The sequence below is a fragment of the Sinocyclocheilus rhinocerous genome, unplaced genomic scaffold (genome assembly GCF_001515625.1).
Source record: "Sinocyclocheilus rhinocerous isolate Xijiao unplaced genomic scaffold, SAMN03320098_v1.1 scaffold899, whole genome shotgun sequence".
Taxonomy (NCBI): domain Eukaryota; kingdom Metazoa; phylum Chordata; class Actinopteri; order Cypriniformes; family Cyprinidae; genus Sinocyclocheilus; species Sinocyclocheilus rhinocerous.
The window spans coordinates 1,347,265-1,374,599 of record NW_015653460.1 but is presented as its reverse complement, the minus strand read 5'-3'; the positions used below and the strand labels follow the sequence as shown (position 1 = coordinate 1,374,599).

At 35.3% G+C, this 27,335-nt stretch overlaps 1 protein-coding gene across 1 annotated transcript in view; it reads right to left on the bottom strand.

The window, feature by feature from the left end:
• The window catches only part of LOC107715812 (collagen alpha-1(VI) chain-like), a 42,410-nt gene that overhangs the window by 7,618 nt on the left and 7,457 nt on the right, over positions 1-27,335 (bottom strand). Inside the window, exons 5-29 of the mRNA XM_016522020.1 lie at positions 26,831-26,990; positions 26,389-26,502; positions 25,506-25,526; positions 25,388-25,408; positions 25,255-25,299; positions 25,042-25,095; positions 23,108-23,152; positions 22,974-23,000; positions 22,805-22,831; positions 22,664-22,708; positions 21,156-21,209; positions 19,752-19,814; positions 19,490-19,552; positions 19,254-19,307; positions 19,091-19,126; positions 18,893-18,955; positions 17,404-17,466; positions 13,657-13,719; positions 13,497-13,559; positions 13,358-13,408; positions 12,148-12,183; positions 11,222-11,284; positions 3,006-3,071; positions 2,008-2,043; positions 694-730 (exon numbers count right to left, since the gene is read on the bottom strand). Of these exons, the coding sequence (XP_016377506.1) occupies positions 694-730; positions 2,008-2,043; positions 3,006-3,071; positions 11,222-11,284; positions 12,148-12,183; positions 13,358-13,408; positions 13,497-13,559; positions 13,657-13,719; positions 17,404-17,466; positions 18,893-18,955; positions 19,091-19,126; positions 19,254-19,307; positions 19,490-19,552; positions 19,752-19,814; positions 21,156-21,209; positions 22,664-22,708; positions 22,805-22,831; positions 22,974-23,000; positions 23,108-23,152; positions 25,042-25,095; positions 25,255-25,299; positions 25,388-25,408; positions 25,506-25,526; positions 26,389-26,502; positions 26,831-26,990 (1,370 nt within the window). The remainder of the gene's footprint in view (positions 1-693; positions 731-2,007; positions 2,044-3,005; positions 3,072-11,221; positions 11,285-12,147; positions 12,184-13,357; positions 13,409-13,496; positions 13,560-13,656; positions 13,720-17,403; positions 17,467-18,892; positions 18,956-19,090; positions 19,127-19,253; positions 19,308-19,489; positions 19,553-19,751; positions 19,815-21,155; positions 21,210-22,663; positions 22,709-22,804; positions 22,832-22,973; positions 23,001-23,107; positions 23,153-25,041; positions 25,096-25,254; positions 25,300-25,387; positions 25,409-25,505; positions 25,527-26,388; positions 26,503-26,830; positions 26,991-27,335) is intronic.

The following is a 27,335-nucleotide window of genomic DNA, read 5'->3' as shown; positions in this document are numbered from 1 at the left end:
CCTGTAAAAACGTAAGTAAATGTACGTTTTATAGAACCACATTTTACGTAAAATACATACAAATTATCATGAGATCACGTTGGATTGGTTAATACTGTCAAATCCCCTTCCTTCAAACTAATGTGTAACCTTACACTGAACTTTTACACACTTCTGTTCAAAGCATCAGTGTTTTCTCTCTCTCTTGGATTATGTCCTGCTTTCACATGCCCGGATGGTGATATTAAATATTTAAGTTAAGCTTCCAAAACTAATATTTATGATAAACGTGCACAATATGATCATTTAAATGAATCCATTCTGGGTAAAAGGCTACAGCTCCAACGAGAGTTATAAAACAAAATAATGAATATCCTTTCAAAAGCAAAAAATACATAATTTGATTAATTAACTCAACTAGACATATTATACATATGAATGGATGATTTCTTTTTCAATGGATGAAAAAGCACATTTATATATGAATGGTGGTCTTAAAGTATTTTCTAATTTCTCTCATGCCTTACCCAACTTTTTGCATGTTTTCTACTGGTCTGCAGAGTATTGTGAACATCAATATTGTGCATCATCACTTCATGGCATGAGTTGACGTTATGTTGTTAAATCAGTGTGGGTGACAGGCAGTACGCCATTTATAGAGGCAGTGAAACTGAGAAGTGAGTCATGGTTAAATACAAAAACAGGTCTACTCACAGCACATCTTCATGATGATATCCAGAATCTCACATTCCTACAAATAGAGAGAGACAGTAATACAGACAGCTGCTTTCTGCAACTGATTTTCTCTGTCGCCATTTTGTATCACAAAATGGAGCCACAAGTCCATGTTGTTTTAATTACAGGAAATTCTGCTGCACAACGCTCCCCAAAGACTCACATACTGCAATACACTTTTTTTTAAAAGTGCATTTCCTCTTGTGCTAAAGGGCGCAAGCACATACTATATAAATATACAACATCAGTCCTGATAAAGGGGTCATTTATTCAGGGGAATTTAATTTCCCCTGATTTTTTGATAAAGATTACTGTACTAAAAAAAAAGTACAAATCTTTCTTTCAAGTAAAAGAGACAATTTATTGAAACTAACAACTAAATAAATGACTCATTCTATACCAAACAATTTTTTTTGTACATCAGACATATACAGTACTTTGTACACATAACTACCATATTTACATATCAGCGCATATCTGGTATTAAGAAACTTGTCTCAGTATTAAAAGAGAGATTATACTATTCCTAAACACCAGAATAACTAACAATAAAAGTAAAATGTGGGACACTTTAAACCGTTTCTGTTGGTGTAACACCTACAGCTCTGCAGATCCTTCTGAAGGACGTTAATCATTAGTCCAATTTTAAAAGTTTATCCAGCACATTTAGAACTGCTTGCTTAGTAAACCTGTCATGATGGAGCATTAAAAAACGAAATTGAACTTGTATCTTATTTCACATGCGAAAGGCTGTTTAAACAGATGTCTTAAAGGCACAGCAGCAAAATAACTACAATGGTCAAAATGGTCTAGCGGTCACTAAATATTTTATTTTATTTTTTTTACTTTGCATTATGCTTTATAAGTGGCCCTCAAAAAAAAAAATAACAAAAAGTACAAAACGACCTCTATAAATGCCACTCTTGAAAACTGCACATCTATAGTGTCATGCATTCATTTCTTTATGCAGTTGGAACAAGGCAGCTGTTGTGTGCTATTAAAAGATGCTTTTATTCCACAAAAGAAGCAGTCTAGTATGTGCTTGGGCCTTGGCTAGAGATTTCCATCGCTACTGACTGTCAACAATGTGGAATTCACAAAAATAGCGGAAAGTGAATTGTGGAATGTTCAGGATCATTTATCAAGAGCACTGTCATTATTTGCGTTGCTCTTTGTCCCTTCATACAGGAAACTGTGCTGGAACATTTGCATTAGACTATATCCAATAATGTTTGCCTTTCTTTGATTTGTGCATTCAGTAAAACTCAGTTTATTTAAATTAAACTCACTCACATCAGCTCCTTGCGGCCCAGGTGGTCCTGGTGGTCCCTGTCCATGAATACAAGACAAATGAAATGTACAATGTGCAAACTGAATTCACACACCAATTGCAAATATGACTGCTTCTGTAATATCGAACAACATAAGAAGGTCTGTGCAAAGGTCACTGTCTGCTTTGTTACATGCTACACAGATGTAGTTCTGCCAGAGCAAAGAAGCTCTGAATCTCATTCCAAATAAGAATATTTTTGAGACCGTTAAGTCTCCTCCTCTCTGGATGTCATCCAGTGGCAAAGAGGAACATCACAAAATTGCAGGCTGAGAGAAATTTCCCTTCCCACACTCCCATAACTCACTGCTGCTCAGCGCCCTTTCACATAACTGAAGATATGTACACTTAAAAACTTCTCTTGGCTCCTCTGGACAGTACAGTATAAGAGCCTGGTTGTTTACTTCTGAAAATATAATAATGCCAATCATCTTCTATATGTATCTGAGTTGGAGATATATTTTTTAGATATTTAACCAGGTTCAGGTCCAGGTTTTTGACACGTTTTAGGTTAAGTGAACATGTCAAATGTGGCCAGTGGTGTTTCAGATACTATATCAAGCTAACAATAAAACTTGTTTTTCTAACTTTTATTTGGCCAAAATTTTGAGGTTAGATTTGTTGATCACATTCCATTGGATTTCTCAACAAAAGGTCGAACTGAACATCCATGCGCCTTTGGACGTCTTGACATTTTGTGCAAACATTTTAGATCTCAAAAGTTCCAAGACTCAATTCTGACAGCAGATCAATATGTTTGTTACTCTGATCCAGAATACAAATACAGTGATTACAGTATGCCAGGATACTGACATAAGCACCATAATTGGTGCAGAACATCGTACTCATATGAACCTTCATTTGAGAACATGAATCATGATATAATATGTCAATTTTTATCATACTCCAGTAAGGGAATATACAGTAAACACATGCTAAATACAGGAAGCGGTGCACTTACAGAACTTCCTTCAGATCCTCTGTGACCTTTGGCTCCTTTAGGCCCAGGTAGTCCTGGTCTGTTATTCTGTGGAACACAAAATATGAACATTCAGCCTGGAAAATACAATGCTGGCAGAGTTATTAGTAGCTGTACCATTTTAATATGGTTAATATATGTAATTTACATACATATATGTATCAAAACATACATCTGTTTTATATGTTTGTGAATTTAGAAAGACTTAAGAGATTTTGTAAATAGTAAGTAAAACGAGTGTATACTTTTAATTTAATTCGCATTTTCTATATGTTCTACTTGCGATTTTATACAGTGATCCACTAGTGAAAATGCATTTAACTGTGCTTTTTTGTAATATAATATTTTTTACATTACAAATGAAATTATCAGCAAAACAGCTAAAATATTACTTCAAATAGTCATTTTATATCAATATTTAAACAAAATTTTCAAAACCCAAAACATCTGTTAATTTCTAGGTTTAATTTAGACTCTTAATTCCAGATTTTCAGACTTTTGGACATCACTGTTATATCACTACTATAAGCATCGCAATCAGCTGTTTAAAACTCTCCCAGACAACAATCTTGCTTCATATAAACAATTTAAATGGTCGGCAATAATTCAGCTGCCTCTGCACAGTTTTGCCTCCAGCCCAGCAGATACATTCATCCCTTCATATGTGACTTGTGCCAGATTACGGTTAGGCGGTGAGATAATACTAACCACCTGTCCCCTGTTAAGCTGTCTCTCCCATGCTGCTTCAATTACCATCAAATTCCTCACTTCAAACTCCACAACTGTCGCAGACGTTCTCCTTGCAAGCTCACAGTAGGGACGAGGTTAAATGATGCCGTCATGCCAATATTGTTTTGGTTCATTGCGATTACCTTGACAGATATGAGACCAAGTGTGGGCCCCTCGGGTTTGGGAGAGGCCGGAGGAGCCCAATCAATTGTTTACAAGGACAGAAAAACATTTCTAAACACTCTTGGTCAGCAGAAAGACAGAGTCAAACATAAGGAAGAGCAAAGCACCTTCATGGCTCATATGGAGCAGATGTGAGGCCCTGAATATCAATGTATAAAAAGCAATGTATACACCATTAAATCAAACACTTAGCATTTGCACAAACATAATAAAAACATCATTTTTAAAAAGTAATAACACATTCACCAAGAAAAATAAATGTATATTACTGTTAATATGTATAATTAACAGAATCCAGAATGCCAATGCAATATTTATGCACGCTTCAAACAAATGCACATACTGTAAAGTGACCAAATCACCTAACAGCTGTACTAGCGGAATCTTAGGAGAGGCAAAGAAAATAAACATATAAAAAATTAGATCAGAAAAAAAGTTGTGAGATGTAAACTCACAATTGAGAGAAAAAAAGTCTGAATTGTGAGATAAAAGGTCAGAATATAATTAATGAATAAGTCAGTTATAAACAGTTATAAGACTTTTCTTCTTAGATTTTTTTCTCAGATTTTTGAGTTTATATTTCACAGTTCTGAGTTTATATCTCACAGTTGGTAAAATCGTGCAATTCTGATTTGTGCAGTTGTGAGAAAAAGTCTGAATTATGAGGCCCTATCATACACCCGGCACAATGCGACACCAGGTGTGACGCAAGTGTTTTTTTGCTAGTTTCAGCTCGACGCAGTTATCATTTTCATGTCCAGCGCCATGTTGTTTAAATAGCAAATGCACTTGCGCCCATCTGTTCACCCATGGGCATACTGGTCTGAAAACAAGGTGTGTTCAGGCGCATTGTTGGCGCGTTGCTATTTTGAGGCAGTTGACCAACCAAAACCTGGTCTAAAGTCAATGGTGCAGTATTTTTTTTTTTTTATTATTTAAAGGGCACGTTAGTGATATGCGCCTATAGGTGGGTGCACAGCGCACGTACACTCTGCTTATTGCACGCACAGGGACGTGCAGCAGCACACAAACATGCCAAAAAGCTTCCAGAACAGATCAGATGTGCTAAAACATTAGCCACACTTAAATCCAGACTCGGAACTAATCTGTTTAGCTGTGCATTTATTGAATGAGCACTGTGCTACGTCCGAACTGATTGCACAGTATTTCATGTATAATCATTTTCTATCTTTAACTGTTTTAAATTCATTTTAAATCAAATTTTAAATCATTTTAAAAGTTTTTAAATTCCTTGTTTTATTGTTGTGATTATTTTTTAAGATTATTTTACTTCCTTTTATGTAAAGCACTTTGAATTACCATTGTGTATAAAATGTGCTATATAAATCCGCCATGGTGCAAGTGCAACTGGCATTTAAAGGGAATGGGAGATGAGACTCTGATTGGTTTATTGCATGTTACACCCAAAACACACCCATGACTCTTTAAGAGAATAGGTCTAACCCTTTTGGACCATGTGCCTGTACCATTTTTTTTCATCGTTACCAACTTGTAAAAGTGGATTCGGACATGCCCTAAGTGCACCTGCGCCATGCGCTTTAGACCATGTGCTTAGATCGTTAAGATAGGGCCCATAGTGTCAGAATATAAATAATAAAGAAGTAATTTACAAATGCAATAAGACTTTTCAAATACAAGAGTTAACATCTTGTATTTGACTTTTATTATGTATTTGACTTTTTTTAAAAGGGGTCATATGATGCGATTTCAATTTTTCCTTTCTCTTTGGAGTGTTACAAGCTGATTGTGCATAGATAAGATCCCTGAAGTTGCAAAGACTAAAGTCTCAAAACCAAAGAGATATTCTTTATCAAAGTTACCCTGCCACGCCCCCCTAAAACGGCTCGTTCTAACACACCCCCACATATCTACCTCACTATGTGGAAATATTTGCATAATGCGGCCCAAATGTGCACGCAAAGAAAGAAGGCGTGGTTTCAGTTTAACTTTACTTTAAATCAGTCTTTGTTTCAGCATGTTAAGTTGTTCTTCCCTCTGTGTTATTGTGGATATTATTCCCTCCAAATCTGATGTTTATTATGAAGAGCCTCTGGCCAAGCTTTAAGATTCAGTTGTAAAACACATAGTAAACATTTTAATTTATGGCCTCTGCAATTCTGCTAATGATTACTTTTGGAATTACAGTCAGTTTGCTTCTTTTTGATCTTTGCGCAACCAAACGCATGTTTCCATTGTCTAGACGAACTTAAGTATGGTAAACTACTCAAAACTTTTACAGGGGGTCTTTAGCCAGTAAAATTAAACCCTCCAAAACAAGCACTAGCACAGGATCTAGTGAGCAGTTGAAGAGTGTTACAGAGAGGTGATAAACACAAGCGTACGTTTCTAATTATTGTAAAGTGTATGTCTTTGAACTTTAAGTGCATCTGTCTGAAGCCATTCCGTTTTCATGTTTTAGGCACCAGACATGCTCTAAGTGATCTCTTCTGGCTAAACAAATGAGTTGTCTTTCTGAAATGTGTCTGAACACTATTCATAACACAGTGCAATGTTGCATTTCCAGCCTTGCCACATGGGTCACTATAGAAGACAATGGTGTAAATGTCCAAAAATAAAACACTTTATAATAATTAAATAACATATAATTATAATAATTAAACAAGAAAACAACATATACTGTATATGTTGCTTGCTTAAAAAAATGCTTATACTTACTAAGGCTGCATTTATTTGATCAAAAACGCATATAAAGGTCAACCGATTGATTGGTTTTGCCGATTAATCAGGACCAATAATCGATTGCTGAAACTATCGGTGTTTGCCAAAAATCCATATTGGTAGTTTTTCCGGGTTGCGTCAGTTGCTGGAGCAGCTGAGGGGGGTCCGCTGTCATTATACAGTACAAGAGCAGCTTCTAGAGGAGAATCACTGACGCCTCTGCTGTTTGTTTTGACACGTGAGTCTGCGCACTGCACAGAGCGGGACAATTCAGATGCGGAAGATCAACAACGAAACCGTACGTATACCGTACACTACAGTACATGTTTTCATATCATTATAAAGTAATTAAATTGTTGACTAGATGCTGCATTAGTAGAGAAAAACAACAGTATGTTTGCCGTTAAGGCTGAGAGGACGCTAACATTAGTAGAACATTGAGCAGTTAAAACGATGTGAACAAAACACATGCAAATCTGCCCCAAATGTTTAATGCCACAATTGTTAACATCTATTTCCATTAGTTTGGCCACAGAGTGCCACTCACATAGCTTTCCATTAAATTACATTACATTTGTCTCACATCACTGTTAATGTGCATAATGACTTCACCCTAGGCTTGGAGATTGTGTATTGTGCTATAATATAGATCACACTTTCTCTTTCTGTTTTGCTTTGCTTTGTCAAACACCAAACTTCAAAATCATCAATGCCACATTGTTCATTCTTGAAGTGAACTTTTGCCTGTTTGGGGATTAAATAAACAGTTTTGAACCGCTGCTTGAATTGAACGCATCTGTTAGTTAATGAACTATGAACTAAAATTGATCAATGTATAATTAATATTTAATACTAACATTTTATTCCATTTTAAATGTGTGGTTCAGTACTGTTTTTTTTTTTTAATAAAGCTTTCATTCAGTACCTATTTTAAAAACAATTTTTAATTAATCGGTTATCGGCCAGTGTGGTCCAACCTAGCTATCGGTATCGGTAAAATCCAATATCAGTTGACCACTAATAACAAAAAACAAAAAAACAGTAATATTATGAAAAATTATTACAATTTAAAATAACTGTTAATTTAATTAATAAATTCAATAAAATTAATAAATTCAATAAAATTAATACATTTTATAACATATATATATTTTTGCTGTGATGGCAAATCTGAATTTTCAGCAGCCATTGCTCCAGTCTTCAGTATCACATGGTCTTTCAGAAATCATTCTAATATGCCGATTTGGTGCTCAAGAAACATTTATCATTACTATTATTATTATTATTATTGAAAACAGTTGCTACTTATAATTTTTGTGGAAACAATGATACATGTTTTCAAGATTTGTTTGATGAATAAAAAGTTCAAAAGAACTTATTGTTTCCTTTGGATGAGCCAAATGCTTAGTCCAAACAAGTCTAACAGCATGTGTTTACTTCATTCAAATCACTAAATATAAGAAATACTAACAGTGATGCTTGCCTTAGCAAACACAGCCAATATCGTAAGTCTGCAGAAAGGGTATACTGTATGTCTTTAACAGAAAGTTCACTATGTGTAAACAGTTTACATACATCTGCTGCAAAATGTGTGTATGTAAACATCCCGTATGATTAATAAAGGCCTTTCTGGAGCCCAAACATTCAGGTGTGTGTTATACTCAACAAACAAACAAAAAAACTCTCTCTCTGTTCCTCTTTTGGTGTGATAGAACAGTAATTTAAAAATTAGAACATAATTTCTAAAGAAAGGACCATTAAAAACCAACAGCTGCAAAACAAACTTTCCACATATGCACGTCTCCACCACTTCCTTGAAGTTTTTGGTTTTGCATGGACTAAGACAAACACAGTGATGAATAGTGAAGCAGTCTGGGTGTTAGATCACCAAAAATCGACTCCAGATGACGAGCATGTGTAGTTGTTGCCATTTAGCGTCGGCTTGTTCAACCACAATGAGCGACTCCGATTGTTTTGATGTAAAAATTAAACATGAGCTCAGAGCTTTGATATAAGCATGTGTGATATGTTTACAGCTGACATTCATCTCGCCACTCAAGGTCATTTTATAGCACAGTATATATCATGATATCATTCTTTTTTTAGTTAGAAATTCAATATACAGTATGGGGTCCTACTGCCCAGTGCTACAATACTTATGTTCCAGATGTGGAAGTGACATAATGAAATACAGTCTACAGTATTGTGTGACATTAAAAAGTCTGCGGTCCATGCTTTTGTCCTGTTGTACAATTTATTCCACAAGGATCCAAGTTTGGGATTACAAAACAAACGGCTATGGATCTACCCGCTGATTAGATCAAACAAAAACTGAGCGCTAAAATGTTGTCCTAAGAGGAAAATGCTGCTATCTTAATCCTGCAGATGTGCAAAATGGCTAGAATGATCAAAGAACTGAACATGTTTCCTCAAACATTTGCACTGCAGAAGCGCACAGCTAGACAACATAAACAACAATATTAGCCATCATATCTGCTGTCGGTTCCCTGTCAAGTCCCCGCTGACTTCCATCTCCTGATGGGAATAAGTCTGAATTCTTTGCTTACAGGCTACTGGTGGTTTTCTGACCACCCGGATGGATGGAGAAGTTTATTTTGGACTGAAATCTGATTATTTCCACTTGTAAATATAGACAGGGCAGAGAATAATTGCATCTTTCAGATGTTTGTAAATGTGTGGGATCAGAAAACAAAAACAAACAAAAAAACACAGCTGTAAGGCTCAAGCACAATTCAGGTGCAAGTCTATGGCCTTTTTCCTCATATGTTTTATTATCTGTCAAGAAAAAAAATTACGTCTACTTATAAAAGTATAATAGCACACATTTCTTTCACAAGCTGTATGATTTATGGCATTCATGTACAGTATGTAGCACATATGGAGTGCCAAAATGTTAAACTTAGGAGCTGAATCAAAAACTATGTAGCAAGCCCACTAATACATTTACATTTAGTCATTTTGAAGAACGCTTTTATCCAAAGCGACTTACAATTGGGGAATATATAAAGCGATTCTTCTTAAAGAGGCAAACAGTCACAGGAAGTGCTCGTAATACCAAGTTTCAGGCATTTGTTCAAATAAGTACACGCTAGAAACACCTAAATATGTACTAAATGTTTGTTGCATCTTCTCAAAAGGCTGTTTTTGCAGTGGCTAAATCAAGCATCTTCATTGGCCAAAAAAGGTGCAAGATGTTTGCCAATAATGCAACAACTGTCCTATTAGCTGTTCTAAAACAACATATCGAAAATCTCACTGGACAGCAGGAATCTTAATTGACCAAATCCAAACCTCTTTGCCACAATTTCCACCGTCTAAAATCAATCATCAGGCACAAAAAGCAGCACTGTGTCCAAACCTGTCACTTCTGCAGCACATGTTGTTTTGTGAGAGTGCTGTAGATCTCTCTGTTGGACTGAATGTGTGTGGGGGCCGTTAAAAAATGTAACCCAGCTGAGGTGTCTGGCTTTAGAAAAGTGTTAAACATGAACTTCCAATGAATTTCTGCTCTCAAGCGATCTTGTTTATCCAAACTGATTTGAATTATTACACACCTCAAGAAAGATTTGTTTATTAATGCATGCATTCAACAATGACAAAGTTGTTTACCTTAAGACTTCCGTTCTAACTGTTTAAAACTAGTATAAATAAAAATACAGTCTTCTTAAAAAAGATCAAGACCTTAAATGTTGCTTCCTTGTATACATGACAACAAGAAATACACAGCTGCCTGAACTCAACACTGGAGACAGCGACCAAAACGCTGAGAGAGGCTCCAGGACTCTTTCATGATATATGTGCTTCATAGTTTACTATGAAAAGTATGCCATCACATCATTCCAAACCTATAATTCTTTGGCTTATCTTTGAAACATGAATTAGGAATCTTTTAATGAAATTTCTGTCCCTCCACATGGAAGTTAACGCTTAAAGGTTTCATTAAAAATATATTAATTAGTGTTTTGAAGATTAACCAAAGACTTATGGGTTTGGAACGACAAGAAAGTAAGTAAATGATGACAGGATTTTCATTTTTGGTGAACTTTCACTTTAACAAACACATATTAAAGGAGCATTCCGCGTTAATATAAGTCATTTTTTCCTTTTTTAAAATGCAGAAATAAATAGTTCCGTTTTAAAAATGTGTTGAAAATGATGTACAATCACATAAGATGAAGAGTAGCCTAAAAAAGCAATTGTATTTAAGATGATGGGGCAGCCATGCTGAAATCACATGACCTGCCCAATATTGCTCACGTTATTCTTTTTTATTGCAGAAAAACTGTTTTAACAAAAGAGTTGCATATTTCTGATTTAAACCATTGATGATAGTGCTTTGGACAGCGTTTAACTTGTGTGGAACCCAGAACATTCCTTCAGAAGTGAAGAATTTCATGAAAAACAGGTCCAAATGGAAGGAAAACAGGAGAAAAGTGATATGTACGCTATGAAAAACTTATACTTCTCTGAGATAGGGAAAAAATTATAAAGAGGCTAAAGAAGAGAAAAGAAAGAAAAGACAGTGATACATAGTGATAAACACAAATGCATCTAAATGGACTCACATCTGATCCAGGGTCACCTGGCTCTCCATCATCTCCCTTGGGTCCAGGGGTTCCTTTTCCACCCTTGAAAGTGAGAAGTTCAAGAAAGTGCAAGAGAGAAGAAGGGAGATTAGATGCTGTGTCAGCTCATCAACTGTCTCCTCTTAACGTCTGGACTCGGCCTCAGTCTAGACGATTTACATCTGCTAGGGATGAGCTATTGTGTTTCTATTGCGATACACAGTCCCTGCTGTGAGACACACATGCACTAACCCCTGATGAATCAAGACATTGTGAATCAACAGTTAGGCATGCTAATACAAACCACTAATAAATCATACAAATCATTCTCAATATTAACATCATCTTCCATATGGAGGATTTCTTTTAATCTGTAAATAATTTTGAATTTCACGATAACCATAGATGTGAATTATAAGCTCAGTTGTGGAGGATTTTTCCAATGCATTTTTTTCCATAGGGATTCTTTAAAAAAATCAGCTCTAAGACAAATGTGTGTGTGTGTGTGTGTGTGTGTGTGTGTGTATATATATATATATACTTAACTAATTAAGACACTGATTATAAGTTTATAGTATCATGTATTTAAAGTTTCCTGCAAAATATTCAAACATGCAAATATATAACTGTTTGATAGCGTAAGGAGATTGGATTACATCATTCTCAATGATTTATGAAAGTGGGAGGTTTTTCTGCAACGGCAATTCTGATTAATGGATCTCTCTGCAGAATAATTTGGTTCTTTACTGGGAATATTTTTTTTTTTTTAATGAAATGAGCATGTATCATTACATAACAAATTAAATGTGTTATTCATGATCAATCAAAATCAGTTTCTCAGTGGAAGAAATGAATGGGATTTTTACTTTTGGAACACTATTGGGTTGTGTTAAAAACAGATCTTCTGTAGGGTTCAGGATACTTACAGGTGCTCCTTGATCTCCCCTGGGCCCAGGATAACCCTAAAACGACACAAAACATGCACATAAACAATACAGATACTCCACTGGATATGAGTTTAAAGTCTGCATGAAATCAAAATTTACAATATTTATTTTGTTAGCGCACATTGCTAGCCTTAGGGTGTTTTCACACTTGTAGATCGATAGCTTTGTTCCAAAACCGGGGGTTAAATCGCTACAATGTTGCGATTTCATCTTGGTTCGGTTTGCATTCACAAGGCAATATTTCCAAACGGACCAAACTTTGTTAATACAAGTCACGTGCAAGTAAACTCTCCTTTAATTGGTCAGAGTGCATCTGTTTATTTTCCGGGATTCTGCTCAAAGTTGTCATCCATCAGGATATATATAATATATTGTTGACGGAGTTTCTTTGCCTTCACACGGTACTGTTCAACCGACCAATTAAAGCCCATTTGTTTTAAGCGCTCGCTAAACATTTGATAAATGTCTGTGTTTTTGTGTGTTTTGGAGAGCTGTTCGGCAATGTGTTCGTCTGACCAAATTTCAATTAAACATTTCACTTCTTCCCTGCTCCAAGTTAGCCCACGGTTAATTTTGGGATCCATTAGCAAAACAATCCCTGCTGCTTCACGCAACTTTACATAATAACCCATCATACATTGTGATACAGCCTGGTTCGTTGGTCCATTGGGTCGGATTGCTTTCACACTTATAGCGAACCGCTCCAGAGTTCGTTTGCAATCGGGCCGAGACCACCTCGTTCAGGTGGTCTCGGAGCGATTGTTTTGGTGCGGATCCGAGCGCGATTGCCATGTTCACATATGCCTAAACGAACCGAACCAAGGGAGAAAACACCCTTAAATTGAACAATGAATCCATGCAAAATTAATCAAATTAATTAATTAGTCTTGGTAATCTTTAATCAAATCTAATCGTTTGCTTCAGCTCTGGAATGGCATGCTTTCTCTAATGACGTCAGTTTGAGGCTTGGGCCATGGCTTTGGAAGAATATGCTTAACCACGCCCCTCCAACAGTTCGTTTGCTGCGAGTGAGAGATGAGAGGAGGAGCGCAAAAATAAAACCCCGCCCTCTACTCAGTATTCAGTTTCAGTTGGAAATTCGTCACCATACTAAAATAAAGTTGGCAGCAACTTCCTGTTCACATGGACTTTATAGGCAAGAGGTTTAATAAACTGAGAGGTCTTCTACCTGGAAACCATGGCAGCCCTCTGTTCCATTTCCTGGTGGCCCATCTTCACCCTAAGAAGGTAAAAAAAACAAAAAAAACAATGGACAACTGCCTTTGGTTAGTTAAAACCAGTTCTAAAGATCAACAGGCTCAACTCACCCTCTCTCCCATCAGGCCTCTGTCTCCTGGGCCCCCTTTGATTCCTCTGGGCCCTTTAGCTCCCTAAAGCAAAGACATGCAACATGGGAAATGTAGGTCAGTCATAGATGCAGCAGGAGGTCAGGTTGAAAGGTAATCAAGACTAGTTAACATCACCCACCTCTGGCCCAGTAGCACCTTCATCACCACGGTAACCTGGGGCCCCAGCCCTTCCTGGCTCACCCTGTTGGAAATGGGAGAAAATTATATTCCTGAAGATATTTGAATATATTAATATCCCTCTGTTTGGGTTGAAAAACGCTCTTAAACCAACCTAAATTAGTTTTCTTAGCTGGTTTAAGATGATCTCCCTGCTTGGTCAGGATATAAGATAAAATATAATTTATACACTGCCGTTCAAAAGATTTGTAATGTTTTTTAATTGAGTCTCTTATGCTCATCAAGACTGTATTTATTTATTTTACCAAAAATACAGAAGAAACAGTAATATTGTTAATTATTATGGCAATTGCTAATATTTGTTTCCTATTTTTATATTCTTTAAAATATAATTTATTTCTGACACAGCACTGAATGTTCATCAGCCATTACTCCAGTCTTCAGTGTCACATGATCCTTCAGAAATCATTCTAATATGCAGTTTTTTTTTATCAGTGTTGAAATTGTTGTGCTGCTTAATTTTTTTGGGGAACCTGTGATACTTTTTTCTTTGATTTTTTGATGAATAAAAAGTTTTAAAAGAACAGCATTTATTCAAAATCTTTTCTATTAATATACGTCTCTACTATCACTTTTTTTTATCAAATTAACACATCCTTGCTGAATAAAAGTATTAATTTCTTTAAAAAAAAAAAATTACCCCAAACTTTTGAATAGTAGTGTATATTGTAACACAAATTTTCTATTTTGAATAAACACTGTTCTTTTTAACTTTTTTTTAAATCAAAGTATTCTGAAAAAGTATCACAGGTCCCAAAAAATATTAAGCAGCTCAACTGTTTCCAACATTGATTATAAATCAGCATAATAGAATGATTTCTGAAGGATCATGTGACACTGAAGACTGCAGTAATGATGCTGAAAATTCAGTTTTGTTTCACAGGAATAAATTACATTTTAAAGTATATTAAAACAGAAAATTGTTATTTTAAATTGCATTAATAATTCACAAAATTACAAGTTTTTTTCAGTATTTTTTATCAAATAAATGCAGTCTTGATGAGCATAAGAAACGTCTTTAAAAAAACATTACAAATCTTACTGATCCCAAACATTTGAACAGCACTGTATATATAGTGTATAATGTTTTTTTATTTTAATGCAACATTATTTTATTAAAAATCTGTAGTAACTGTTTTGTTTGGAGAATAAAAGTCACTCCAGAGTCAAGGGCGTGGAGACTGAAGACAGAGAGCCATTCATGACAACATGACCATATATTGGAATCATACAGTTATCGTATCATACGTTAAAACATTTAGCTTTTTGCTGGCCTTAGACATCTGAGTCATCAACTAAAAATATTCTTTTGGAAAATGACTCAGTAAAAAAATATTTTGTTATATATACATTTTTTATTTACTGCAGCATTACATTTCCTAGAGGGGAATCTGACACACGGGCAAATTAAATCAGTAAAAAAACAGGCTTTGAGAAAGCAGTGGCTCATGAGTTCAGAAACGCTTCCAGATTTCCATGTATTTGAACACTCGGTTCTTTCCCATCCCACCCACTCAACTCCACTGGAAAATATCTCTGCCAGGACAAAACCAATAAAAACGAGCGTTACTCATAGCGAACAGTAAAACTCCTGATTCGCTGGTAACTTCAAGCGCAAAACTGAGCATTTCTGGGATAACGGCAGTCCTCGCTAGTCACTAACGAAGATTATGTGAGAGCCTAAAGAGCAGCTGTTTTTGAGAAAACCATGAAACTGAGGAACCATTCTGGCACGCATATGCTCCGAACACTCTCACGTAAGCTGCACAGGAAATTTGGAGTCCTGAGAGGCAACGGAAATGTGTTGGTCTGTTCGCAGTTGGCCTGGCAGTTTACAAGAGCTGTAGAGAGAAGTCAAGTGCTGACAACTAGCATGCATGGAGTTCTGTGGTGCAGCTGGTGGTGATGTTGTAAGCCTCAAGACTCCTAGGTCCAAATCTCAGCAGATTAGCTGGTTTCAGCAGGGAATCTTGAGTCAGGGTCTGGCATGTGTAATCACTCTTAATGTCCATTCTAATGAATGTTACTCAATGCCTCAAAACTAGCCAAAATGTTTGTTTGAGACAAGAATTTTTGTCTTGAGATAAACACAATTTACTCACGTGGTCCCCGTGTAAAAAAAAACAACAAAAAACTCAAAGCTGGTTTGCTCATCTCAACTGGTTTCCCAGACTGGCCAAGCTAAGACCACCAAAAGTGTTTTTTTTAAGAAGTACACAAGATTTTAGGTAAAGATTTTTAGGGGAATTTTCACAAAATAAAAATGTTATAAAAATAAAATAAAATCTCAAATGAATTTAATTTCACATTTATTTATTTTATTATTTATTTTTTAAGAAGCTGTATGGTAAGTTGGATAATTAACAGTCAGACAGTCATTATTGCAAAATAAACTCTTTTAGAGTAACACAAGACCCCTCTGATTTCTGTTAGTGTCTATGAGAGCCCATTTCCACCATGTAAGAAAAACAATATGCTTGAGTAAATCATAATTATGAGATAAATAGCAAATATCATGAAATGTTTAAATTATGACATAAAAAGTCCTAATCATGTGTGGAAAAGTTTACCAGTGAAGCTGTATGGTAAGTTGGATAATTAACAGTCAGACAGTCATTATTGCAAAATAAACTCTTTTAGAGTAACACAAGACCCCTCTGATTTCTGTTAGTGTCTATGAGAGCCCATTTCCACCATGTAAGAAAAACAATATGCTTGAGTAAATCATAATTATGAGATAAGTAGCAAATATCATGAAATGTTTAAATTATGACATAAAAAGTCCTAATCATGTGTTGAAAAGTTTACCAGTCAAAATTTTGACATGACATTATGACATTAAAAGTACATTTTTTATGACTTTTATCTCATAATTTCAACTTTTAATCTCATTATTTTGACTTTTTGTCTCATAAATATGATTTACCAGTATGTGTGGTGGAAGTAGTTCAGATCACCTTGTCAGGATGTCATTTATAATAATGACTGTACATTATCTTTTACTGGTTATACTTACTATGAATATTTACATGTCTTCCTTTTTTTCTTTTCATAAGAGGACCCATAAAACAATCACCAGTGCTTTTCTATTTGAAATGATCTATGTTTTTATGTGATTAGGGCTGGGTGGAAGAACTTACAGCCTAAATTAGTTTGGGACACTCAAACGACGTCATCTTTTACTACACGTAGGATAAGATATTCCTGTTAGGGAAGAACATTTGTATGATTTTAGGTATTAAAATACATGTGTTGAACTGTATCTGCTGCTCGCCCAGCCGGTCTGACATCGTCCATCTGGAGTCCATCTGACCTTGGGAACTTCTATAGCTTTCGTTCTTTCTCCTCCCACTGCCCAAACCATCACAAATGCCAGAAGCACTGGTCGTATTTCTTTGTTCCTCAAGTTACCTCCTAACACAGCCCAGAGGTCCAATGATCTCAGAGATTTCAGAGGGCCAATCAAAATGCCTGTGTCCTGAGGTCATAGGCTTTCATCCTTGTTCAAGCTCGTATGCCTTACATACTACACAATTCTGCACCGTATAATTCTGGATTAACATTTAAGGAAGTGTATAAATGTATAAAGGTGATAAAGAATTGAACTCTTTCAGTGTCTCAGTTCAAGCAAGTCAAACACTCAAAATCTGTTGTATACCACTCATGATGGTTTTTGTCACTCACTCACCGGATCTCCGTTTGGCCCTGCTGACCCCTCACGTCCTTGTTCACCCCGGGGCCCAGGTTCACCCTGTCAGAGTTAGAAGTACACATTCATGTCACATGTCATTATTTTCTTCTTGGGTGCATAAACACCACAGGCTTAAGTTGTCAAACAATTTACCGAACAGAACATGAACAATTAATAACTAATGAATTTGTTTGAAACCGACATTATGTTCATCTGTGCATATATTATATGTCCGTAATTAGAACCACTTAATCTTTTAAGTCAATGTGAAATCAAACAGAAAATTACTTTCTTGTGAGCAATTCATTTGTGTTATTTCAATGGGGGGAAAAAATGCAGAAAAATGTCTGAAAAATATTACAACCTTGCCTCTTTCAGTTGGAAATCCACACAAAAATATTGTCATTATTAATAAAAATTAAAAGTTATAATCGTGTTAAATTTACATCGAAACATTTCTTGTCATAACTGTATTTATCTCAGAATTTCAACTTTTTTGATGTCATAGTTATAACCTAGTATGTCATAATTATGACTTTTTATAACATAATTTTGAATTTTGTCATAGTTATAATGTAGTGTCATAATTTTACGTTTTATTCCATAATTATAACTTTTTATCTCATAATTACAATTTATGTCATAGTTATAATCTATTATGTCATATTTATGACTTTTTTATCTCATAATTTTTACTTTTGTCATAGTTATAATGTAGTATGTCATAATTTACAACTTATGTCATTGTTATAATCTATTATGTCAATTTCAACTTTTTATGTCATAATTACAATTTATGTCATAGTTATAATCTATTATGTCATATTTATGACTTTTTATCTCATAATTTTGACTTTTGTCATAGTTATTGTAGTATGTCATAATTTTGACTTTTTATTCCATAATTACACTTTATGTCATTGTTAAAATCTATTATGTCATAATTTCAAATTATGCCATAGTTAGTTCATCATTTTTGTCCTTTAATGTCATAATTATGGAGAAATTTAAAAGTCTAAAAAATTACATAGAAAGTAGACATTTTGACATAAAACTCATAACTATGACAAAAAGTCGATTTTATCACATAAAAAGTTTAATGTCATAATTATTACTTTGTATCTCATAATTTCAACTTTTAATAACATAATTATAACATAGCATGTCATAATTTTGACTTTTTATGTTCTAATTTTGAAGGAATTTACAGCCTAATGAGTTTCAGACATTCATTCAACCCTACAGCCTAAAATAATGTCATTTTTTTACTACACAGAGTGTAAGATATTTCTGAACATTTGTATGCTTTTAAGTATTAAAATGCATCTGTTGAACTGTATATGATGCTCATGTCCACACAATTACTGTTATTATTATTGGCTTGCGAATGTCACTTCAAATTGACTTTCAATTATTAGCAGGGTTTTACCATTGTGTTTGGAAGGGATGTATTGTGGGATATTTTCTAAATGTGACATATACTTACAGGGTCGCCTCTGGGCCCTCTGTTACCACGGGAACCTTGTTCACCTTTCTCACCAGATGTGCCCTGACAGAAAAACAGAAAAACACATCAGATCACCTGCATATTTTGACCCTCACTTGTAAAAAGACCCACATTTGCAAACAGCTTAAAACACAACCATTCACACTAAGACAGAAGTAAATATAAATGCTTGATTACTCTGTCTCCATTTGTGCCATCTGGTCCTTGTAGTCCCTAAAAAAGAACAGGAAATGGAAGAAACTGTTAGATAACACTAAAAGCAGGTCTGTCACACATTACTACACCGAAAGTTTAGAATCCAAGTCTGTGAAAATGTGAAAAAAAGAGTGAAAACACTTACGTCATCTCCTCGCTCGCCTTTATCGCCATTGGCTCCACGAGGACCCCTGTCTCCCTGAAACAACAAACAATGAGATTGCAGATGAGCCAATGTCCATTAAAACTAGTTATAATACTGTAAAAGCACATAAAGCCAAACAACAGCATTAGTGAATCATAACTAACCTATGTCAAAGGCATATGTAAAGTCATGATGTAAAACTCTGTTTAATACAAGATCAAAATCTTCCTCCGTACCTTCGGCCCTGAAGACCCATAGTTTCCAGGTCTTCCTGGTTCACCATCTTTGCCAGGATCTCCCTGAAAGCAACAATCAAACCCAGAAGATATGTTTCTAAGTTTAAAGATGTTTCACTGCAAGAAATGACTTATAAAAAAGTAATATCACACATTGATCTCTTGATCAAATAAATGCAGCCTTGGCGAGCATAAGAGACTGAGCGCTCTTGTTGCTGTCTGATCATGATTTCTAACATAATCTAAATTTTAAATCCCTTACTCTTTCTCCTTTGGGTCCATATTGGCCGGGGTCTCCTTTAGGACCTGGTTCTCCTTGCAAGCCCTACCAAATCAAATAAAAAAGTTTATTTATGAATAATGGAGAAGAACATACAACCAAATAATCTACTTTTCATTTAGCATATACTTTACAACTGAATGTAAACAAAGTACAAACTCTGTGCAGAGTTCTGAAAGCAGCTTGGATGTCAAATTTGGTAAATGTTTGGCTGCTCAAGAGACAAACATCCCACGTCCTGGCCTCCAGATGCAGGCTGAGTGGAAACAGATGCTTGTGAAACTGACTGACACACTGCACAGCCTATGAACATTGCTCAAAGGGGCGGGAATCTCTACAGTCCTACTGAGGTGATGCTTTATAGGAGAATGAGATCCAACTCAGTCAATTAGATTCTGATATCTAAACGTGTGGATCTATAACTTAATTTATAAATCTCAAATGCATCTGGATCAACAGAAGCTTAAATGCACCTGGATCAAAGTAATGTGATGTAAACATGCACTCAGCTGGTAGACAGTCATGGGAGTCCATGAATATACAAACACTCACAGTAAGTAAGTACTCAAGTATAAAACCTGCCATCCTAAAAGTATGTTTATGCACAAAAGGAAGATTTTGCAAACAACTAGGTTAGATATTTTTGCACTCTAACCTGCACAAAGTTCACTTTATGAATCCCGCTTAGCAGATTTATAAACATACAGGCACAAGTGAAATTCCTTTGCCAAAATAACCATATATGGAGTTTACAATGTGATTTATTATGCATGAATTCATCTGCATGTAATCTCATTATGCATACTGCCATCCACTCATGTGATACTAATACATTTAATGGTACAAGAAACTAGAAATATAGGAAAGAATAAAGATTGTAAATGTTGCTTTGCTAAAAATATTTTCTTTATTACATTTTTGTCTTTTTTTTTTTTTTACTTTAGTAGAAATACCTAAATACCCTGTAAACAAGATCATTTTAAATGCAAGAAATATTATATTATATTATTGTATATAAGACTTGTTTTCTGAATTTTGAATATGAAGAATATGAATATGCAGAATCTAGGATTAGATTGACAAAAATATCATTCTCACACCTTTGAAAAATTGCCATTAACATTTTTTAACAGTTTAAACTATAAACCTAATGTAACCTATGCAGTTTAGTTTTTCTGGATTTTTTTACATCTGATATTTTAACTCCAAATAAAATAATACAATTTTCAGAAACTCAGAATGTGATTTATAATATAATATAATATAATATAATATAATATAATACAATACAATATAATATAATATAATATAATATAATATAAAAGTGCAGATGATGCACACTTTTCCCCCCTAAAAAATTACATATTTTTTAACAGTTATACTTACATCTGGCCCCGGTGACCCTTTGCAGCCTGGAAGGCCACTGAATCCCGCCTCACCCTATGAAATAAATATAATACAAACACACAAAACATAAACACTTTTCTTCATGGTGGGAGTCAAACACCCTGAACTGCATTTAATTAGCTCGAGGGTGACATCATGCAAAGAAAGAGTGAATAAATAAAGTACTAAAGAAAGCATTACAAAACAAGATTGCATGCAGTGGAGACTGAAAATAACAACAGCAAGAGATACATGTTGTAAATCACACTATGATCAAGTTTTACTGTGAGCTCAGATGCATCATGTGCAGATGGGGGAGTGAAGGCAAGGGACAGTGATTTGTTGAGTGGAAAATGCCTTGGAAAGAGTTACAGTACATGCTGAGAACTAATTGAGGAGCAAAATGACCCGAGGATGAAGACAAAGTCAAGTCAAGGGTCAGAGACACAAGACTAGGCTGTTTTCCAAAAGCACAGTCACACTTAAAGGGGTCATATGATGCTTTTTTAAAGATCATTATTTTGTGTATTTGGTGTGTAGATATGTGGGGTGTGTTAGAACGAGCCGTTTTAGGGGGGCATGGCAGAGTCTTAACTTTGAAAAAGAATATTTCTTTGGTTTTGAGACTTTAGTCTTTGCAACTTTAGGGATCTTATCTATGCACAATCAGCTTGTAACACTCCAAAGAGAAAGGAAAACTTGAAATCGCATCATATGACCCCTTTAAGAAAAAACACAAAGCAGAAATGGAACAAGTGTCAGATAGACAAGAGAGAAAACCATGCAATGTTTTTTGGTATCTATTGTTCACATACTGTTAACCTGAAATCTGACACAGGATGCCAGAGAAAGCAGAACAGGAAGATGAGAGAGAAATGACGTCAAATCTAATAGCAGCGTATTATTCTTCAGTATTAAATTCATTTATTCACCCTCATGTAATTTGAAACCTGTTCAACTTTTATGCTTTCGTGGAACACAAAAGGAGATTCACACTGCTCTTTTCTGCTCAATGAAAGTGAAGGGGACGCGGCACTGATAAAAAAAATTATAAATCAAAGACGTACCATACAATTTGTGCACTATATTCCAAATCTTCAAAGCTTTGTATGAAGGACAGACCAAAATGTAAATCATTATCTACTAACATCACATCTGGTGAATAAATGTACATGAACACAAATAAGATTTGAAAACTATAGGAAGATTTTCACATTTAAATGATCTAAATTTCAATTCTTGTCTCTTTAAAATTTAGTCATATTAGCCATTTTATTCATAAAGTTTTTTTTTTTCGCCATTCTTAGACTTTGGAGTTCCCTGACTCCATTCGCTCTAAATATATGGAAAATATCAGCGAATATTATGCAACATTTCTCTTTTTTGTTCCATGGAAGAAGAAAAATTATACAGGTTTGGTAAATGATTACAGAATCTTCATTTTTAGGTGCACTATCCCTTTAAAAGGCTGTTTTTATGTCATATAGGAAGAGGGCATAAGCACTTACCTTACGTCCATCAACACCATCAAGACCATGTTGACCTTTGTCTCCCTAAAAGCAGGATTGAGATTCAATTCAGTACGATAAACAACTGGGAAAAATGGGTAAGACTCAACAACTAAAGAGACTGCTAATAAACAAGCTCACCTTGAAGCCTTTATGACCTCTCTCTCCCTGCAGATAAAACAAAAGTGTATTTGTGACGTTTTGCAGTTCCAAAATGAATTATGAGATAAAATAATCGACTGCAGACTCTTGGAATGTGCTTTTGATAAAAATGTCCGTCGTATCTGCAAGGAAGCGCTGTTTCTTTTACCTTATCACCTCTTATTCCTTGGTCTCCCTGGAAGGAAAGGAAAAGAGTATAGATTATCGTTTCAGCAAGAGTGCACAAATCAACTGTAATATAAACAGAATGTAAACATTTGTGAGAGAGAGCGGAAGACAGACCTTCATTCCTTGGTAACCGATAGGACCGGGATCACCAACATTTCCCTAATAGGAGAAGTAAAGAAACATCAGAGAGGATGCCAAAAAGAGTTGTGCGGGATGTGGTCGTGATATAAATCACTAATGCAAAGACATTTGTTAATATGGCTGCCCTCTAAACCCATTTAAGATCCCCCCGAATGCCTTAAGTGAGGATAAACAAGGAAAATTAAAGTCATCAAGATAATATCTTCAAGAAAAACATTACTACAGGGCTTTATGGAGTCAACCGTATGCTGTAATTATTGTTATGTCTACACAATCAGCATTTGCTGTAAAATAACAGAATAGCTGGCGCAGTCACCATACGCGGTTTAATAGCATAGCTGGATGTTTTGCCGTGTGTGGGTGTTTTTGCTTCTTTTATGACACTTATAATGGCCAAATCTCTGAAAACATCCTTACAAACATTGTACAATTTTGCGCATGTGGCAGACAGGAAGTCCACCAGCAAAATCAGAGAAAAATTTTTTTTTGACATATCGTTGAAACTGTAACAGCTGCAGAAGATGACAGACCTCGGGGTCAGTCGAGGGTTTTGCTTTGATTGGATTATCAACAAAGAAATCCAGGGACACATGGAACATTTATTCGACACAATGATCTCATAGCCATGTGAAAAGTATTAATCAGCACAATAATAGGCGCATGCAATTTACTTTTCACCTGACAGCTGTATATTTTGACTTCATTCTTAAGGTGCATTCTTCATTACATTTTCCAAGCAAAATTCATTCATTTAAATAAGGTATTTATCAAATCGACACAATCAGGAATTTTGTTTGAGGGTGAAAGATTTCCTTATACAGATTTCGCAACAGGTTCAAGTTGATGTTGACCAACAGAAAACTGTGCTTATACAGTACTATCTCTACACTACTGACAATGGACAATGAGCCTTCTTTGCTAATGCTAATGTGACCGCACTTTTAGTATATGGCGAAAAGCCCAATCACACCAACAATAATAACTATAAAGATATCTATTAGGATAACTATTTTAGTGTCCACACCAACGCATGATATCGTTCTGTTTATAATAAGCGGTGGTGGTTGAGGAGAGACCCCCTAATATCATTGTAAAGTGCTTTGGGTGTACACACAATAAAGCGCTATATAACTGCCTCATTCATTCATTCATTTACTCAAGTGCACACTGCAGTTTTGAAAGTCAGGTGGATTCTGATTGGCTGTCAATGTTTATATCATTCATCAGCTGGAAAAAATGATTGAGAAAGTGATCCCAATGATATTGTTTCTCTGTGCTGATATTGTTATAGTTGTGGTGTGAACATTCCTATTCTTATAGAATCATAGAATGATTTTTACAACTTTTATATTTATAGTTATCCATGGTGTGAATGGGCTTTTAAGACGTGAGTTCTGACACCTCACTTCTATTAATTCTGTAAAAATGGCGATTAATCGCATCCAAAATAAAAGTTGTTGTTTACATAATATACTGTATGTGTGTGTTCGGTGTATATTTATTATGTATATAATATGTGTGTATTTATATATACATAAAAAAATATATACACTACACACACATATATTATGTAAACAAAAACTTTATTTAGGATGCGATTAATCGTGATTAATCGTTTGACAGCACTAAAATTTAGCATCTTATCGTCTGCCAGTTGAAAATTTTAAGTCGAAAAGTTATATGCCAACGTTTAATAGTTAAGATTAGGAATTTTTCAAATCCCTACATCTAAATATGAGCATTAATAATATTAATGCTTGCTTAAACATCAAAGTTCAGCATTACAATTGATCTTGAGTGTTTTCTGGATCAGAAACAGAATGGAGGAGGTCAGAAATGTCAGATGTAATCCTGCAAACATCACTTCTGAACAGGAGTATATCTAAAAGCAGATAGCAGATGCTTACCGGAGCACCAACATCTCCTTTCTCTCCTGGCATGCCTGGTCTTCCATCCTCTCCCTGCAGGAAAAGGAAAGGTTAGGCCACAGTCCTCTGTGCATGCTGAGAGTGAATTAAACATTGACACGTAACATTTCATAGGAATCAACAGGTGGTTTCTAAGCGTATGGATGAAGAGGCAACATAAAGACAAAAAAATGTTTTTTTTTTAATACTCACTCTTTGTCCTGGATCACCGGGGAGTCCCAGAGGGCCTCCAGGAGCCTTTGAAAATATTGCACGAAACAGTTAAAAACCGAAAACATCCATACAAGATCTGTTTGAACGGCTTAAGTAATGCAACGTAACTTACGTTGCAGTCAAAGGAGCAGCACTGAAGGAAAGATTGAGAAGACAACATTAATATCCTAATGTACAAAATTAAAATAAGATGCATAAAAATGTGCAAAAGCTATGGAAAAGCCACATACCACATCCTTTGTTTCGTTTGTCTAGAATGAAAAGCAAAAAAAGGGGGAAGGACAACATTAGACAAAATCTACACATACACAATTGGCATGAGCTCAAGTGTTTAGTGAAATCTGAATAAATAAATAAATGCTGCATTGAGCCTATAAACTAGAATCAATTTATCAATATACACTACCATTCAAAAAACTGGGGTTGGTACAGTTTTTAATATTTTTGAAAGAAGTCTCTTATGCTCACCAAGTCTGCATTTATTTGATCAAAAATACAGTAAAACAGTAATGATGTGAAATATTATTACAATTTAAAATAATTGTTTTATAATTTAATATGTAATTTATTCCTTTGATGCCAAAGCTGAATTTTCAACAGCCATTAATTTAGTCTTCAGTGTTACATGATCCTTCAGAAATGATTCTAATATGCTAATTTGCTGCTCAAAAAACATTTCAATATTATGAATATTGAAAACACTTGTGCCACTTGAAACCAGCATTTTTTTTAATTCTTTGAATTCAAAACAACAGCATCAATTTGAAACGGAAATCTTTTGTAAAATTATAAATGTCTTTACTGTCACTTTTGATCAATTTAATAAATCCAGAATAAAAGTATTAATTTCTTTCAAGGAAAAAAAAAATAGTAATAATAATTACTGACCCCAAACTTTGAACAGTAGTGTATATAGTCAAAGCACACTTCATGTTTACGCCAATATAATCTTTTTTTAAATAAACATTTAATCATGCAATTTCAAGCAAACTTCCCAATTCTTTTTCTTCAGGCAAATCAATTCTGTATGTGTTTGGGTCAGTCTGACCCATAAATCCACAGGAAAACCACACAAACATCATTGTTGGGGTGAGTTTGTGTTACAACACTCACGATCAGGTCGATGATGGTGCTTATAGTGCTCATTTGCGTGGAGCGGGAGTTGTCTGCCGCGGTGAAGTTCTGTCTGTAGTTCGCATCTGTGGCAATGACAGAGAGTCTGGTGTCCTGAGAAGAAGACAGTTCAAATAAAATTATTGTTTGTCCAAATACAATTGCAATACATTTCTCATCAAGAACATCACATTTCGTGTTTTCTTGTGTGACCAGACTTTTGACCATCGGCATGTCTTCTCCACACTGCTGCTTATTATGGTCGCCCACTTACATAGGACAAGGATGTCTGAGTTTTTATATTGTTTAATTGCTATGTGTTGCAAATCAAGAAAAGTCACACAGTATCTAACTAAAAACCCATTGTATTCTTCAATCTTATACACGTCAGAAAATGAGAAGCAATGCACTTGAAAAACTTGAAGTAGCATCTGTACAGTACCTCCTGGTCAGGTGAGATGGCCACAGCGAACACTTTGATAGCATGTTGTCGTGCCTCATTGGCAGCCTCTTGGATCCCACCACATGGCTCCTTGTAGCCGGTCACAGGATGACCATCCGTGACCACCACTATGTACTTATTCTCATGATAATGGGAGCCCCTGCAGACAGATGCATGTGACTGTTTTCACACATGGCTATTTGTAAAAATCACATTTTGAAATGCCGTCTTAAAGGGTTAGTTCACCCCAAAATGAAAATTCTGTCATTAATTACTCACCCTCATGTCGTTCCAAACCCGTAAGACCTTCGTTCATCTTCGGAACACAAATGAAGATATTTTTGATGAAATGTGAGAGCTCTCAGACCCTGCATAGACAGCAACACAACTGTAATGTCCCCAGGTCCAGAAACGTAGTAAGGTCATCGGTAAAACAGTCCATGTGACATCAGTGACTCAACTTCAGTTTTGCGAAGCTACGAGAATACTTTTTGAGCAAAGAAAA